The 20249-nt window shown below is 27.5% G+C and overlaps 1 protein-coding gene across 3 annotated transcripts in view; it reads left to right on the plus strand.

Annotated features, from left to right (window-relative positions):
• The first annotated feature begins 316 nt into the window (after positions 1 to 316).
• The window catches only part of LOC105252129 (QRFP-like peptide receptor), a 68532-nt gene continuing 48599 nt past the window's right edge, over positions 317 to 20249 (plus strand). For 2 of the 3 annotated variants that reach the window (XR_889273.3, XM_011259382.3), the window contains exons 1-3: positions 774 to 1071; positions 13679 to 14273; positions 17289 to 17419. Coding sequence is in view for 1 of the 3 variants with exons in the window: in XM_011259382.3 (XP_011257684.1) it covers positions 14078 to 14273; positions 17289 to 17419 (327 nt within the window). In the remaining 2 variants the exon portion in view is untranslated. Of the gene's footprint in view, positions 497 to 773; positions 1072 to 13678; positions 14274 to 17288; positions 17420 to 20249 lie in introns of those variants that run through there. The other variant, XR_003122994.1, reaches the window with a different exon arrangement.

Below are 20249 nucleotides of genomic sequence, written 5' to 3' on the forward strand. Positions count from 1 at the left end.
ATACTCTGGTGCTACCGGCATTTCGTGCATATAGCACGGAACGAAACCAGAAATTGTGCACATGATACCCTCTGAGAACATTCATGGACATTGGCTTTGTAGTTCATGTCCACGTTTTCAATATCCATAGAGGGAGGATCGCTTTCAGGGATCATCTAAAAGCACGTCATGACATCTCTCAATCTTCTCTCTGCTAGTGCACTATTTAATTATTTTGAATTTGGCGGCACTGCTATTTTAATTATATTGAATTTCGAAGATTAGCAGCACTGCTTTTCGAAACGCGCCGAGGTAACTCGTACAGTTCGCAAGTCGTTCCGCGATTTCTCACGATTATCATTTAAAAGTGATGAATTATCACGAATATCTTTCGTAAAGTGTCGTAGTGCATCGAACATCGCAGATGGAATCATTATCATACACCGATGACGCGATTTCGGTGTCGATGATCCACGTTTGCGTCGAAGGAAGAGGAAATCTGGATCAAAATGTGCAGGTATGCATGGTATGCATATATCGTCATATTGCCACTATCCTTTTCGCGACGATATCGAATAATTAGAATAATTTTGATCTGTACAATATATATTTCGCATAACAAAATAAAATATATATACATATTCACGTTCCAAGCCGCGCAAAATGTAACGCCGGCGGCGATTTTTCGCGACGACTCGTCGGCCATTTTCGGACGTGTTCGTCGACGCTCGAGTTGGCGGGCAGTTCGTCGATCGCGTGGCGCGCACGTCCCCAGTTAGCAATCGGCGCGTAGATGAGTCGTGTGTCCCGGACACGACGTGCCCGGCCGGATCATCCTCTCGTGCGAAATACGGAAGTGATCGCTCTCTTGCGCCGCGAAATTATACTCTCCCTAAAAAGTCCGAGACTCCCTAAAAAGGCGAAGAGACGATTTGTGCGAGTAGAATGTATTCGCTTCGAGAAATGAATCGCGTTTAAATCGCAAAGTCGTTCATCAACGACAATATAAGTCGAAATCGTGCGATATGACAATATAATGCGATGCAGTGATGATGTGACATCGTAATGACAGATACTTAACTGGAAGTGAAGGTACGCCCTTTGCTTATAATTGTAATTTATGATTAGCTGATTTTTCGGATATTATTTATTATGCATTTCGTTAAAACATGGTATATTTTTATTTCTTTTTACAAAGTTATATAATATTATATATAATATTATATATAATATTATATAATACGTTCGTTCCCGTAATAAATAAAACATTTGCGGAAATAGGTGACGAGCTTTGTGATATCTTTCAAAACTTTTGTCACGTTAAGATGCCACTATCATGATAATATCATTGTTGATACATAATGCATTATTTAGCACTTCTTTTCTTCATATCATTTATGTCGTTAAAATAAATTTTAGAAGGCTTACTTTATTTTTTGAACTTTTTATGTTATAGTTTTGTGTGTGTCTTCCAAATTATAAATTTTTTTCCGTGAATTTTTTCACGGATCAGATCCACTCTTATTCCATATATATTTTAACACTGTGATTTCTTTATAATAAATACCATGTTTTATCGTATAATATTTTTACTTCAATGAATCTTCTAGTGCATACCTGTTGATTCTACAAAGCTCTCGTTTTATCCTTTAGATGGTCAACGAATATAAATCCACTCATAATTTGCTCATAACGATTTTAGTTAGATGTACTTATTTCAAGCTCTCTCTCTCTTTCTTAAGGAATTTAATATCTCTGCTCATAATTATGAACATACGGATCACGATTTACATCTCTTTCATTTCTTTATATTTACATAAGCTCTTTGATCATGAATATACTCTTCCGATTATCCAGAATATTTTATCGAAATATCTAACGTTACTGCGTATTAACTTCATCTCTAATAAAATTATTATTATTTATTAGAGATAAAATTAACATGTCGAACGCGTTGCTTCTTCCATGATAGATATTTAATGAGTACTTGTGTTGAATAAACACAATGTTATCTACGGATTTTTGTTCCTTCATCTTTTTCGTCATAATTATTCATTTAGATTTCTTGCTCGTATAAAGATTTGTTTTTTTCTGCTTGAAATTCAGTCGCAAACAAATAGCAAGAGCATACTTGTTTTGTATATTCCGCTTTTATCTCGTATTGAATCGGACGCATTATGATGTAAAGATTAATCGAATTGAATTTTATTCTATACATATTATGCGCGAATCGTGAAATCTGAATTCGAGAACAGTGTAGCAGAAAATAATGGATAATTGAAGAATGGAATAGAGGTCCTCTTGTTATTTATCGAAATAAGTACGATAAAACATGTGAGAAGATTTTCGAGAAGATTTTCAAAATTTGTGAATTATATGTACGAAATACATAAAGTATGCTTTTCGCTTCATGCTTTTATACGAGAACAAACATATTTACATTAGCTCATTTTCATTCGTAAAATATTAACGATAAATATAAAATGCGTAAAATATAAAATATAATATCGAGTAAGAAAATTTATTATTTATAAAAAATAATTTTGATCTTAAACGCTGATGAGTTAAAAATTCATATATTTAATGATAAATATTAAATTTGATGAAATATTTGTAAAGAATTAAATGATGTGTTAATAAATATCAAATAGTCAAACGTTTCGATAATCAAGAGAACTATTCGTCGAGAATGTCTATGAACATCAAACGCGAAAGGTACACATTGCTACTTGCCTTAACTGTCTTTGGTTTCGAAATTCGAGAGCACTTTAGATTTGCTTTGTAAACTTGAAGTGCTTCTATCGAGATAATTTCAAAGCTTTCATTTAGCTTACAGTTTCATTGTTGCTCATTCCGTTCGTTTTAATAGTCAGTTCACTTTGTTCATTGATCACTTAATTAAACACAGTGCATTATAATTGCTTAATGACCTCAAAAAATTTGAGTGCTTATATTTTATATATATAATGTTTATATTATATATATATATATATATATATATATATATATATAATCTTAATTTTTTATATTCTTCGCTTTATATTTCAATTTGTTGATTATTCGAGGATTCTTTTTATCTATAGATAGTTCGATGAAAAATGAACATCAAAGTAAAAATTAATTGTTAACGAATTGAGCGATTAATAATATTTACGAATTATGTATATTGGAATGATATGGTAAACGGTTGCAAGTCTCAATATTTTAACTCTTGCAGACGTTTGCTCGACAACATTGAGTCGCGACGAGAGAATCAAAAATAGCTCTAAGCACCTCATTCAATTCTCTTAGCCACAAAATGGGACTACTAAATCTTACATTTTAATAATAATATAAATTTAGTGCATTATAACATAAATTTAGTGTATAGATTTAGTATAATTTAATATATATATATATATATATATATATATATATATATATATACTTATTTATATATAATGATGTTTTCTTTCTCTTTAATATTAATTATTTTAATCTTTTTTACTTTATAATAATACAAATTTTTATGTCATTCATATTATATATATAATAAACATGAGATATCGAAATGTTCCTATTCTAATTTTGTATTTATGAAATTTTTTGTTCTTGTTTCAATGTGGATTATTCTGATCATTCTGTTTCGAAACTGATTTGTTAATTCTCGAATTTTCGGATTTTTGTATTACTCAATATTTTAATAAATTATTAACTTTCAAAATTTCTGAGCAGCGACGTACAACGAAACATAGAAAAAGTACTTTTTTAGAATTTTTTAACATCCATTTTATTCGGCTTATTTTATCGTCTTGAATATTATATTTCCTAGAACAGCATTTCACAGAGACTGCTATTAGTCATGGGATTGCTATTTCCTATTTAGAAAAAAAACATAGAAGCTCGCAAAAAAAATAACGACAACGTAGGATGTTGTACGCGATTCAAGTACATCGTTACTAGAGATAACAAATCATAATAATGTTCGCTTTTACGCTGTTGCCGAGTCGTTCATAGTATATCCCATTATTAAAGATATATTTTTTTCTTGCAATAATCAATAATGCATCTTTAATATGAATGTTAATATTTTTTATTACTTTGTGTTATAATATATATATCATTGATTATGTTTTATAAAAGTATTAACATGTATAATAATATTTTAAAAAACATAAGCAATGATATACTTTTTATATAATTCTTTTTAATTAACAGATTTTTTCTAATTTTATGTCTTCATATTTTACATATTATAAAATCATATAAGAGAAACTTAGAACCTGTTAGAATCTGCATTATGTCTCTACTTTAAGATTAATGAAGATAGTTTGCTTTGAAAAGTCTAAATAATAAAAAGTTATATTTAAAGTCAAATAATTTACAAATTATTGTGAATAAATTGTAGAAAAAATGCATTTTTAGAAAAGATTGTACTAAGAAGAATCAAATAAAAAAGTATAATGTTTAATTTTAAATCATAAGATGTGAAATGAAATTAGTCAATTTTTTCTTTTGTGAACTGTATTTATTTATAATCAAGACTTTAAATCTCTTTATATTAAAAAAAACACAATGCTTATCAATAAAATTACCAATATATAATATTAATAATAAATAATGACAAAAGAAATATATGGTCCGGATGATAACAAAACGCAATAAAAAGGAAGGTTAAAAAACCGTGGCGCAGGATGTTAGCACGTGAAGAAAATAAAAATAATAATAAAGTTTCTAATTAAGAGACAATATATTAATAATAAATTAGTTATACAAGTTAGTTATACAAGTACAAAAAGTATGTCTAAAAAAAGATATTAATTCGATTGAAAAAAATTAATACATATGTACGTTTCGATTTTTTCAAGATCCTTTTCAATGTTCCGAATCTTTATAGAAAATAGAATAAAATTTAAAATAAAAATAACAGAGCGCGATTAGACAAGGACAAGCGTGATAGGAAACGGATAGACATTGTGTACAATTCCAACGGACGTAAAATTTAAAAGCGTTGCCCTTTTTTCAGAAACTTTGCTTATGGCCAGGCATTATTAGTTTTTCGTTTTTAACTGTTTTATGTAATTGCGCTTTCTACTTTAAATTATTTTTCATATCAATTGTCTACGCTTTTAAATTTTACATCCGTTGAAATTGTACACAATGTCTATCCGTTTCCTATCGCATTTATCCTTGTCTAATCGCGCTCTGTTATTTTTATTTTAAATTTTATTTTATTTTCTATAAAGATTCGGAACATTGAAAAGGATCTTGAAAAAATCGAAACGTACGTATGTATTAATTTTTCAATTGAATTAATATCTTTTTTAGATATACTTTTTGTACTTGTATACCTAACTTATTATTAATATATTGTCTCTTAATTAGAGACTTTATTATTATTTTTATTTTCTTCACTTGCTAACATCCTGCGCCACGGTCTTTTAACCTTTTTATTGCGTTTTATTAATAATAAATAATTATTGCAAATTGTAAAAAATGGTCAGAAATTAAAAATATAGCAATAAGTATCTTTCCTTTCGATCAAAAATTTTTTGTTACATATTACGTAATATATTCAATTTCCACTTTAGATAATTAACTAATTAACTTTATTAGATCAATTACTCTTGTGTCAACTTTCCTTTCAATTCACATTTATTTTAGCGCAGACTAACTGACAACCGCAAGCTTTTCTTTACTTTTGAAAGATTGCGTTGACTTTTCCGTTTTTCACTTCGATCTATTTTTCTCTCTTATTTTTCGTGTTCGGCAGACAGAGAGAGATGCGCGTTGGTGTCGAATACGGTATCCATGTCAGTCCCATAAATAGAAGGGTATATGAGCTTACATGGGACACTTGCTTGCCGATATAAATCAGCTTGTAACCGTGCATATAGGCGCGATACAGTCAGTAAGGCTAACAGGAAGCGAAATTAGAACAAACGTGGGTTACTCCCCAGTGTGTCATTCTCGATTTCGTGGTAAGGGACAAGATGATCTTACCCGGAAATTGATTCTATATTAATATCATCTTACATTACTCCGATTTCTTTGCACGTGTATAAGTGTCGTTCTATGCAGAATTGCTTTAAATTATATTTGAAAGATCTAAAGAAAAAATACGATACAATGTATTTTATCGATTTTTTTTAATATAACTATTTAAAAATTGGAGATCATTGTAAGATATTGTGTTCTTCATAATTTTTTAGAAAGACAAAATATATATTATATGTGTTTTTTTAATTGGAAAAGTTTATATTATTACATATTAACATACTTAAAATTATGATATGTTACTGTAAATTCTTTTTCCAAATCTTTCATTTAGAAAATGGATACATTTGATATATATTGTATATATTAAAATAACTTCATATAGTAAAAATACATTTGTTGAAAATACATTATTTCAAGACTTTAATCTTAGCAAAGATTTTATTTATTGAAGAAATAGACATCATCTGCACTTTGAGTTTTTAGTGTTTTCATATTCATGATAATGTATTCCTGGAACGTTATGCTAAGCGAAGCTTGCCATTTTCATTTCTCTTAAAAGACATATATACGACAAGTAATTTTCCAAGTTATTTTAAGAATATATATGTAATACATAATAATGTGTCATAATAATATTATATTATCATAATGTGTCATAATAATATTTATCATTTATTTCTACAATTGTTTACAAGATTGGTCGTTTTTAGTTAATTATAATAAAATATTTTAAAATAAATAAAATAATAAAAGAGATATACACAGATTATAAATATTTGTCTTTAAAAAAAATTATATATATATACTTGTTATAATTTCCAAAGTTGAAACACTCATAAAAATCGGACAAATAACTGATTTTTTAATGACTAATTATATGTGTGTGTGTGTGTGTGAATGAATTAATATAAAAATTATTTCAGTAAAAGTTCTAAAGTATAAAAATTGTAATTTTCTTACTCCATACATGTACACTAAAGTGGCGCAAAGTTATCATTTTTATTACTTTTACGTCCTAGGGGTATACGCTACTTTCAACATTGACTCACGTTCACTTCGTTTTTCTTCTTGAGATAATAAAATTTCGCATTTCACGAAAATGGTTGTTCAAACGTTTCTCTCTTTTTCTAGTTGTCGAAACGTAATCGATTGTCTTTGCAAGCAAATACTCGCGCGTGAGGTGCCGTTTTCAATCGTTCTATAAATACAAATTTATGTTTGACACGTGCTACTTGTTTAGGAGCATAAATCATGACACTATCGACATTACTGGAACTATCTTGCACCTAGCAAATAACAATCAGATGGGAATGAACGAAACTTCCGTTGCCACTAGATAACACCTTTCTGCAACAAAAATTACAGATCGAACAAGAATAAAAAATAAAACTGAAATAGTATAAATTTGCCGTCAAATTGATACCGTTTTGGAAAAAAATATAGATTAACTTGCATATAAATTATTTTTTGCTGTAGTTTTTAAATTATGCTTAACTTTGTATCGATACTGAATATTCATAAACAATTAACATTATAACCGTAATTTAGGCTTCGAAAAATTTTACGAGATCTTTTTCTTTTATAGTCTCGTAATAACGTTCGTTTTTATTGTAATTAAAAAAAAGAAAGAAATACAAAGAATGAAAAAACAGAATATTATTTTATTTAGATTGCGAATTTTATTAAACAAGATGGCATAATTCTTGATATAAATTTATCTTACGTCCCTTAGAGTGGAATCACATTTGCATAATAAATGTGTTTTTATCTATCTTTGAAAATGTAAAAATATAGTTAACATAGTTCGCAATCTGAATTATAAATATATGCAGCATTTTTTTAAATTACTGATAAAAAGATTGATTTATTAGCTTGTATTTCTGGAATCGTATTTCAGATTTCTAAATCTTATAAGATTAGATTTGAATTTTTTAATAAGAAAATTTTGTAAAATTCAAAGTTATACTATATTATTCAGTCTTGATATTCGAGCCGATAAAATTTCCCTGAGTTATATATATCTAGTTCGGAGCATGCTCACGAACATTAGTCTTCGTTTTAGCTGTATGCAAAGCGCAGAGAGATCACGCGCTTTCTTGTACGTCTGTTAAATTTGGAATGAATAGCCGCTCGACGATCGACGAATGCGTATAACCGCACGAAAATAAAGTGTCCGCTTTCACGTGTGTCCATTTGGCTTACGCCGATGCACGTGGCGGAAAAGGGTAAAACGGGGTGTGGGCCCATTGCCAGCTGGCTTCGGGGAGTCGGTCACTAGATGACAGAAATCAACACGATGGCCGAAATAACAGCTAGTCTGTCGGCGGGTGAAATTATAGAGAGGTGTAACGCATCGCGAGAGTCGAACTTATTCTTCGCTCGAATCTTCAAAAGTGGACATGTGTGTTTATTTTTCTGAAGCGCGTGCAATTCTTCCATGAAACAAATTTCATATAATATTACGGCGAAGCTCGAAAAATATTCTCTCGATTGTCCGTTGCATGTTGTTGACAGGTTTAAATTAAAATCGCTTCATGTTGATACACAATGCGCTGGTGAAAATTAGCGCATAATTAATGAACTGTGACAATCGCCATTATCGCGAGCGAAATATCAATTTATGTGAAATCTCTCATATTGTTATAGAAATTTATGAAAAGAAACTATATAACATAAAATTATAATATAGGAAAATTATATATAGGAATACAAAAATCGATTAAAGAGAGAGAGAGAGGGGGAGAGAGAGAGAGAGAGAGAGAAAGAGAGAGTTCAAACATAATTTTACATACTTAAATATGATTATTTGAATAATTAATTAAATATGGAAAAGGTGTTAAATGTTTTGATACATTCTTATTTCGAATTTTTCTCGGTTTTTCAATAAGAAAATTACAATTAAAAATATAATATTATTTTGAGAAGAATAAAAAAGTTGTAATATAAATAAAATATGTTGTATTATAAATAAACAGCAATAAAGTAATTAAATCTGTTGAAGAGAAATTAATATAAATTTCTTGTGAAAAAAAATATTTTTTTTGCTTCTGTGTATGTGTTGTGTGTATATATCATGTAAAATTAAAAGTAGGTAAAAAATATATATTTATATGTAGTTTCAGAGAAAATAGATCGGGTACAAATTATTTACACTTCATTAAAAGCTCCGTTTATTAAATAAGCAAGTATATCGAAATTTGATTACATTTTACTGAAACAATTTATTGCTGGAAATAACTTTATAAATTTATATTTAGCATCGCATTTCCAATTTTACTGTAATTTTTTCGAGTAGATAGATATTGATACACTAATTGCCTATATATGCTTATGTAGATAGATTACAGTGACACTTATTATTATTTTATGGCTTTTATCCTACTAAATATAGTTTTATAAAATGTTATTTTAAAAACTGTCTCACGTATCTAATAAATATTCTAATTAATATTAACAGAAATTAGGAAGTCAGATTTTTATTGTAAATGTCAACCCGAATGGAATATTGAACATTCTGTAAAAATAAATTTTAATCATAATTCTACATTTATATTCGACAAAATATGCTTTGACGATCGCTATTGTGTGAGAAAATTGTATAAATAGGTAGAATTAATTTCATTAAAACATAATTAAATATCGGTACTCGTTTGTAACATTTGTCGATGTTGATCGATTATCTATAAAAATTCGAAAGTATTTTCACTTCCGCAGGCTGTCCGCATACGATGTTTCTAAAGCACATCATTTCAATTTTAAACAGTGATGACACGGACAAGATATCATAGCGTTTGACGTGCGAGCACAACTAACAATAATTATTCGATTGCATAATCATTTTTATATTTAACAGAGTATCTTATATACATATATATATTTATGATAATTTATAATACTCGAAATAACACTGCAACACTTGAAAAAAGAACAAAAAAGCAAAAATTATTTTTTTACAAAAGAAGAAAACATTTATATTATATGTAAATATGTTTTCTTTATATTTTATTTTACAGAATTTTTTAGGTAGTGAACACAGTTCCATCAACTTTTAATATAAAATATAAAAATTTTATTTTACTATTATTATAAATAATTTAGACGCTGTTTTTAAATTAGGATTTTTTCTTCTTTAGCTATTATTTAATTATACTTTATTATTGGAAAAATATTGTAGTTCTTTTAGCCAATAATCGTAATAAGTGTCAAATATTTCAAAATATTAAATAAAAATATGTAAGTAATTTGAAATATATAACAATAAAAAAAGACATATGCAAAAAAATTATGCAATCTTTTCTTGAAATATATAAATAATCTATGGTTAATAAGAAATCCTTAACATTTAAAGATTTACAAATCTTGCTGAACATATTTCGCCAATTTATCTATTTTCTTTGATGCAGAATATTTTATTTTATTTTATTTAGAAACGGTTTATTCACTCATGAGCAAGAAATCTGTTTTGCGCTAGGAAAATCTTTTTGCAGATTATAAAAAAAACTTATTTAAAAATATTTATTTAATTACAAAATCTGTGATGTATGTAGCTGATTTCTTTCAGAATTTTATTTGCGTTATTCCGTCACGTTTTCGCAACCGTGAAACCAGAAGAGCTTAATTGAAGCGCTGGTTCGCGCGAGAAAAACTTTAAAATTATATCTGATAGAATGTAAGTAGTTTACGTCGTTAATGTACTCGTTGATATAGCGAACGTTCCATGAGTTACAACTTTTTGCTGACCACAAATTCTGTGAGAATTTAAAGTAAATCTTTTTTTTCTTAATAGTTATTTTTAAAGTTCTTCTTCCTTAATGTGATAAAATTTATATATTTTTGTTTTTCTTCTTGATATATAAAATTCTTTACCTTGATGTATATATATTGTAAAAGTAATTAGAAAATGTTTGATCTATATTACTGGAAAAACTGCATTAAAATAAAAAATTGAAAAAGAAATTTAAAAAACTTAAAGTTTTTTCTCTGAGTCTTTTATGCTTTTTGAAAAGCTATATAGTTTGAAAATTACAACTGCGAGTTATAAAGATTTTGCGCAAAGGGCACGACGTTTTGTTTTATATCAAGCGTGAGCGTCCTTTTGTATCATTAGCGAGCTTCATTAAACGTAAATTGAAAAACTGTAGGACGACTGCGGCATACTATGTCGTTATGTTTGGGTGATGTGTTTCTTTCGTTTTTCCTTCATTTTTCTTCCGTATGATAACGCTCGCTTGGGAAATGCATTACTGACACGACGCGTTTGCGATCCAGAACTGCAGTACTACTGCTAGTGCATTTGATAATTCGATTTTCTCTGTCGGAAATGGAATTCTCGGAATCTCACCGGATATGCCAGCTGTCTACGAAAAAGGAGTCGAATAGCAATCTTAAAATAGCAACGCTAGCTATGCGTACATATATTATCGTTTTAATTTGAAAATTATTTATCTGTTTACTTCTCTGCTTCTTTATTCTATAAAGAATCTTTATCTTTTATTGTTAGTTAACATCTGATAAATACTGAACAATGATTATTAATCGATATTTTTTGAGTAAAGATTCCAAATTAAAAATTATAAATCATAAAATTAATTGTTAAAAATTAATTTTTAATCTTTTTAAAATTATATATATGACTATAAGAATTATATAACACATAAAAATGGACTTACAGAAAGATATATTATATAGTTGTAATCTATAAAAAATATATAATGTTTTAATGATGTTAATGCTAAAGATTACAAATCATATCATACATTTAATTAAATATAAATTCAATAACCATAAATAAAAATAAAAATTTTGTTATTATAGCCATAAATAAAATAAAAATTTTGTTATTTATTTTTAAAATGTTATTTTGCAATATGTGAAATTTTACGCATGCTTTTACACAAGAATTATAATAAATAGTATTTATAATAATAAATAGTTTAATTTTATTATTGTAAATGTTGTTTAATAGTTTAATTTTATTATTGTAAATGTTGTTTAATTTTATTATTGAAGTAGGTGCTGTTTGTTACTAATATTCTACAGCGATCGTAATACATAATGATTTTCAGTTTGATGGCGTTCGCGAGTAAGCTGTTTTGTAAGCGGAGCTTGCATGATGTTACACGATGTTAACCGCAATGAATTAGAGACGTGTTAGGAAAACCATATAAATTATGAAATGCGTGTATTACATACGGAACTATGTTGTGCTATATACGAAGTTGTTTATTTAAAGTACACGAATTATTTCATTGAAAGGTGCGAACATTGCGCGTTTGCACTAACAATAAGTTAAGTGGAATATTTATTAAAAAGTCATTTCAGAACATTTCAATAATAGGTTTTATTTCGCAGACAATCTTTGATTTTATGCTTTTTTAAACATATTTAATACTTCATAAATATTTAACATATTTAATATTTAATAAAAATACATTTTAAAGCTTCATTTATAATTCAGAGATAATCGGATATTTATTTGCATTTTACTCGCAATTTTGTTTCATATTTTTTAAATAAAAAGTGTTTCAAATAAAAAGAATTGTAAGCGTTTTATGTATAAAATTTATATATATATATATATATATATATATATATATATATATAGAGAGAGAGAGAGAGAGAGAGAGAAGATTAATTAAAACGCTTAAAATTTATTTTAATAAGAGCTTATTTGAATTTCTCGAATAATCTTTGATTAAAAAGTTTTTCTCGTGTTGTAAATTATTAGAAACGAGAAGTATAAGATTAAAATTTTTTGAATTATTGCGTTCTCACCTACACTTGGAACAAAAAAATTGAGTTAAGTATCTCAATGGAGTTTTTTAAGATATATACTATTTATTGTATTTGAATCTTTGCAATCATCGATTTGAATTTTATTTTTTTTATATCTAATTCTATTTTTGTTTTAAATCTTGGATGTAACAAATGATAATATTTATTCTATTTTAACTGCGCCTACATATTAAGAAATGAACACTCAAGATATATCGTGTTCACATTTTGCAAATACGTGTTTTCATCTGATCATTTCTGAAAATTTTTCACGCAATTGCAGTGCATTTAGTAGCTGTATCTCACAACATTGCGACAAATCAAAAGTAGATTATTGATCGATTCAAAATGATTAATCCGTCTGTGTGAAAAGCGACACATTTAACACATAAAACAAAGCCTTTAGGGTCTTAGTCTTTAAGCGCTCCCGGGCATGTCGAGCTAAAGCTGAAGTTTCATTAAAGAGACGGTTTATCATGGATCACGCCCGTGGGCGAAGCGAGTAATTTCTTCTCTCAGGAACAATTGTCGCTGATCTTTATTGATTGCGCTATTCAAAATATATATGTATCTTAAAATTCTCTCAGCACACTTGTAAATAAAGCCTGCATTTTGTTATACATAATTGACTGCAAACGGTTACTAATTTATTTCCAGAATTTCTCATTTCTAGACAAAAACATATCATATAAAAAAATTCAACTTTTTACATGTTTCTGAATAATTTTTAATTAATTTTTTAATGATATTATTAAATGATGTTTTTATATCTATTTTTGTTAAAAATTCACAGCTTCTTTGAAAAATATTTCGAGCAATAAGATTTTTACCGTTAAGAAGCGAAATGCTTGCTGATAAAAACACATTTATATAAGTATGCTTAGTAGAATCGAGATAAAAAAATCATGTTTATTGCGAGTTGACATTTTCTCTTTTATTTTTCCAGACAAATTGCACTAAGATGAGAGCAAGGGAACTCAAGCGGAACAATTTGTGTACCTGAATAATAACAAAAAGCTTCGTCGTGTAAGTCGTAGAGTTGCCTCATATCTTATTCTCAGTTGGACAGTCTTATAGTTCCGACGTGTTTTACATTTAAAAATTTCCGGCTTTAAGATTAAAAATTAAAAGTTCCATCGTGGATGTATCGTGTGATGTGTAAAACGTGATGACAAACATAAATTTAAACGTTAAAAGTTGATTCTGTTTAGTTTACCGTCCTCTCTGATTATACTTCCATGTTATTCTACTTTATTTTCCATCTTTGTGAAAATGTGACAATCTTAGTAAGATGCGAAATGGTGCTACGATAACGAGCAAATATTGACAGTCTATCTTTTCGATCATGTTCAATAATCATTCGATAATGTCGGAAGGAATAATAGACGACGTTAACTACGTTAACGACGGAATAACTAACGACACCAATGCGACAGATTTTCCCGATTATGACATCAACGATTCCTACAGCCACTTCGAATGGGGAGAATTGGCACCTGTGCTAGTGGTCTATAGCTTGACTTTCATCCTCGGATTAGTCGGTGAGTTTAACAGATCTTACTTTTAGCTTATATGTCATAGTTTAATACTTTTAAGCTAATTACATCCATTTATCTGATTTACTGCTTATATGCGAGAGTAAAATAATAATTAACATAAGATATTTTCGCGTATATAATTAATGAACCTAATAGATTTTAAAAATGAAAAGATAAATTGATATAATAGCAGTTTAAATGGTGCTGTAATTAAATAGGTTAATGATAAGATATTTTAAATAAATTGACGAATATGTAAAATATATACATATATTTAGAATATATATATATATATATATATATATATGTAGAATATATACATATGTAGAATATATACATATATTTTTCTATTATAAAGTATAAATCGTCGAATTTTGAAGTTCTTTTAGAAAAGTATTGCACAAATTTTTCTACTGTATGTACATGCATTATTATACATATATTTTGTTTTTATTTTTTAACAAATCAACTATAAGTTACTTTTGAATTGATATTAGTTAATTATATAAATTTATTTTTACTTTATCTTACTTTTGTAATAAAATTTATTTTACTTGTATTAATCGGCGCGTATTCAATCGCAAGCTGTATAGTTATGTTTCAAACTAAAGCTGTATAGTTATGTTTGGTAAATATTAATATTGTATTACTACAATATTGAATTAAAATAATTAAATACCTCGTTATTAAATATTTGATATAAAATGTAATATGCCACGTAATAATATAGTTTGATAATATAATCCGGGGAATGCTTCTCTACACAGTAAACTATACTATCATTAATTATATTGCACAGAAATAATAATAATTTATAATTTATTACTTTCCAGATATACTCCAGATAACTTAGGTCTAAAGTTGGTTATACGATTAATTCTAGAAGATACTAAATATGTAATTTCCGTTGCGCGCTAATTTATAAATGATACGTAAAATGATGTTGTTATATAGCTATTAATATATCACTTAGAAGTAATTTTAATAGAATTAAAATTTCATGGAAAAATTTAAATGAAGTATGAAAGAATTCAAAATTATTGGCACTAATTTATGATTATATATATTTCAAAATGACATATATATATATATATATATATATATCATATACATATACATATATATATATATATATATATATATATATATATATATATATAATATATATATATATATATATATATATATATATATATAGTCTGCATATTTTTATATAATCGCTCTTCTAGAATTAAATTAAATATTAATTTTATGAATAATCATAAAGCAAGTTGCGCTGTACATATTGCGATATCGACTCTTGCGAATTTATTATTTTTTATTTATTTTAAAATAAGATATTACTATATGTTTTTTTGACATAGTTTTCGCAATTTCTTCGAATAATTAAATAGATGATTTAACCAGTTTAAAGTGGTTAGTTTTTATGAATAGATTTTTTGTGCAAAAAACAAACCAATTAATGAAATTAATCGATTTCACTTTTATTTATTTTTTATTTTGTTATAAAAGAATTAATACGTTGCTAATAAAATGTTTTTATATTGCAAAGATTCTAATTACATAGTAAATCTTTTAGAAAAAATACTGTTAAAGTATAAGGCATAATACACACATGTTTTCAGAGAAATAAAAGTTTGTGCTATTTTGCTCATGATTCATAACTTACATGCTACATAAATTGCGATGTACTATATTTTAAGTTAAATTGCATCATAATTACGACGAGAGTTTCGCGAAGTTGTTTTCAAGGTTTATTTTTCGTTTCATCATTTATACAAAACTATACAAAAGATTATTTTTCGTTTCATCATATTTATTATTCGAAAATTATTTTTCGTTTCATCATGTATGTTGTTGCGATTATGAAAAGAAACCACGTGTTACCGATAAAATATTCTCCAAAATCCCTAATTTAGATGGTAAATGACTCGAAGAAAGAGATGGGACTAGTGCTGCATCTTAAAGAGGTAGATTAGATGTGATGAAGTGTGAGTGGAATATTTACGGACGACAAAATCTCGTTTCTTGCGCAGAAATTCACACGGTCGCCGTGCAAACTTTGCTGTGTAAACAGTTTCTAATATAACGTTCTTAATTACGTGACGCCGTAATTATGGTGCAAGTTGCGTATATATGAATCATTTCCAAATGATCGTTCCAAAATACCTCGAATTACATTCAGATCGAACGCATTTCCTGCATTTCTCGTTTCTCGAATCACGATAATTATTTCATACGCGTAACAATTAATAATTGTTTAATGGTAAGTAGGATTGTTGGTACGCGCAGAATTCACGGAATGTGATTCATTGGCAAACAAATTTTAATTTTCTACAATATTGCAGTTACTATTCGGAGAAAGAGAGAGAGAGAGAGAGAGAGAGAGAGAGAGAGAGAGAGAGAGAGATTTTTCAACACTGACAAGTCTAAAGTTTTTCCGATATTAAATTGCAATATTAATCATAGTTATGACATTTTCCTTTTCATATAAAAATTCACATAAAAGGTATATAATAATAATAATAATAATAACAATAAAAATATAGAATAATAATAGATTAATATAATAATAATAATAATAATAATAATAATAATAATAATAATAATAATAATAATACATAATATTAATATATATATTTTTTTCTGTAAGGTGATATAAGACACGAGACATAAGGCAATATGAGATATATAAGTCATAGTGCAAAATTGATTCTTGTGAAATGTTCATTTAAAATCGGTTATTCTTAGGAGAAATTAATTTTTGCAAATACTACGTTATAATTGAGCTTGCAAGATAATTACAAAATAATGTCCAATATTAAATATACTAGCAACTGTGTTGTTGATTGAAACCGCAATATTACTCGATCTTTTCCATTAGGAAAGAAAGGTTTATTAAGAATTTAAAATCTTTGTCATTTTTTTCCCGGAACGCTCTTCGTAATATTGCAAAGATTTTCCGGAACGTTTCAAGAAATGTAATTCTTACGATCAAGGATTCGTAATTTCTTTCAGGAAATGTCATTATCATCACTTCCACCCTTTGTCCACGACTCAGACCATTGCCGGCGACGCCGACCAACGTTTTCCTGGGAGGTCTGGCCTCGGCTGATCTTTTATTAATTATATTCTGCATACCCGTGAAGGTAAGAATAATAGTAATACAGGTTTTTTTACGTGACAAGTATAGCTTCTCTATTGTACTATTATTAATTGCTTCTAATAATGACTTCCTGTTTGCGTCACGTTCGCTATTTATCTATACTGATTTTTTGTGTTGTATACTTGCTCATATAATTGCAACTGATTCAATATAACTGATTACTCTAATATATATTTTATATTGTACGCATGTTTGGTACAATATAAAATTTATCTTAATACTTTATTTTATTTTACAACTAATCTATTTTTATGAATTTTTTCTTATGTAAGCACGTATATAAATCGTGAAAATGATAATAATTTTAAAAATATATTTTACGTGAAAATGATAATAATTTTAAAAATATATTTTACGTTAAAATATTATAATATTGAAACACGTTAAAATTTTTCTCTTTTAATTGTATCTTTTTTTCTCGTTAAAAAGATATGCAGTAAATTATTACGAATAACATTTTTGTATTAAAAGCACTATGAAAAAAGTATTATTTCATACTACTCTATTTTAATATTGAAGTAATATTTGATATTCTATATATTTAATAATATTTAATATATATAGTAGACCTGTGATAACGAACAAGTGCCATGATGAGAATATAACACAATGAGATTAAGTACAGTGAGCTTTGTGTTCCTAAAGTTTTAAAATTAATCAAACAGAACTGACATTTGCTAACGGTTTATCATCTTCCTACACCAACAATATTCGGTCTCAGTTCCTAATGTGTTAATACCACAAAAACACGATAACAAAAACATGATGATGTGTAAAACTTTATTGTTCGCTTATTTAGCTGCAATAAAATAACAAACGCAGGCATATTGATACACGATGTATTGTCCATATATGTATAGAAGTGAATTTCGTATTTTTATTAATTTTCTGTATTAATATGAAATTTATTACATAATTATCCATAATTAATAATTAAATAAATAATTGATTAAGTAAATAGCCGGTATTTTAATAAAACGAACAAAGAGAAAAATCAAATATTAATTTGTATTTGATATTTTATAATTCTGATTGTTGATTGGTTACAGAATTTTTAAAAGATTCATTCGATAATTAAAATAATCTAATTTATTTCCATTTTAAATTCAATTTATTTGTCTTGTTTTATATTTCGCGACTCTAGTTGTCTTCCGTTTCGTTTTTTTTTTCGCGTAAAAGCTTTTTCGCTGCTATTTCGTGAATTTAAACGCGAGGTCGTTTTGCACTGAATGAAAATAAAATCGAGTTGCGCCGAGAGAGTTTCTAAAATTACATGGCTACTTGAGAAGTGGCACTCGAGTGGCACCACGCTACTATTTGTTTATCTTTCCCCGACATTTTCCCATTTACGCTTCATACGCCTCTCGTCTTTGATCCGTATCATGCTGAGCTTTTTGATTTCATCTACTAAGTAAGTTCAATGGAATTCAACAAACTTGAACGGCCGCAATTTCGTTCTCGCAAAATCGTCTTCGATAATCTAAATTATCCATGTTCCGAGTAAAAACGCGCGAAAAAAGAGAAATTAATTTTCACCTTTACATTTATCAAAAAATGGAAAGGTTTCATATATTAAATTTTCATTATAGAGAGAGAATAGCAGATTTGGTTTTATTCTATTTTTTAAAAATATATATTATATTGGTAAACCTTATTATAATAGAAAAATAAAAAAAATTATTTATAATTAATTTTTTAATTTCATATATATAAATGAAGATTCTTTTTGATAGAGAAGCAAGATTTAAAAAAAAAAATTTAGCAAAGAAAGCTTGACAACAAGATTCCAATTCAAACAGAAATTATGGCAATAATTAATATTGTACATTTTTTATCTTATTTATAATCATCAAAAGTTTAATGTTAATTTTCTCATTCAAGATGAATTTCTATGAATTCTTATTCTGTGATTATGCTAAATATTTTCAATCAATCCACGAACTTTTATGCAGTAATTAATGACTTCTCATAAGTAATTAATTCAATGAAAGAACTCTCGTAAATCGTGTCTTGAGACGTTTCTTAAAAAGAAAGTTTTCGTGTTAGAAGATAAATTTATCGGGCTCTATAATTTGATTGTTGGTTGTTCATCATTCGCGTACAGATTAACACCGCGGTTGTTTTATGCATAAAATGATTGTGCTCATTATCGGCGAGAAATAAAATCAGAAAGAATCATTTTCGAAAGTCTCTTGCGGAAACTTCTGTTGCTTCGTTCGCGAAAATAATTTAACGCTTAAAAGATCGAGCGGCGCATCGACAATTCTGGTTAATTAACTTTAGATTAGCGATAGCGCTGTCTCTTTTTAATCCCCATCTGCGATACGAACAAATTGAGTTAACGAAAGTTACCGCTAACCAGTGAGTGCAATTGGGCTTAAATATAAGTTTCGGCGTAAAACAGAAATGTGACAACGAACGTAACAGGGAAACCGAATGGACATTCGGTTTAAATTGGACATTTTCTAAAGTTTTTTAATTTTATTAGCAGCAATAAAATTAGATAGAGAACTATATGCACATTTAACGAATATATGATATTACAGCGCTATAATATATTAGAAATGTTGATGATTTAATTTAATAGTTAATGATCAATTTAAAAATTAATGATCAGTCATAACCACGCGGCAATTATTCGTTTTATTTATCGTAAATCCATTATTGTAAGTTCTTTGATTATTTGAGAGGCAAAAGATGTCATCTGTTTTGTTCGGTTTTCTGATTTCGACACAAAAAGTTTATTATTTAATCTTAAAACGATACTTTTAATTTTCACATTTTGAATTTATATTTTTATTATGTCTTTAGAT

This window comes from Camponotus floridanus, unplaced genomic scaffold, assembly GCF_003227725.1.
Source record: "Camponotus floridanus strain SB8 unplaced genomic scaffold, Cflo_v7.5 scaffold3, whole genome shotgun sequence".
Classification (NCBI taxonomy): domain Eukaryota; kingdom Metazoa; phylum Arthropoda; class Insecta; order Hymenoptera; family Formicidae; genus Camponotus; species Camponotus floridanus.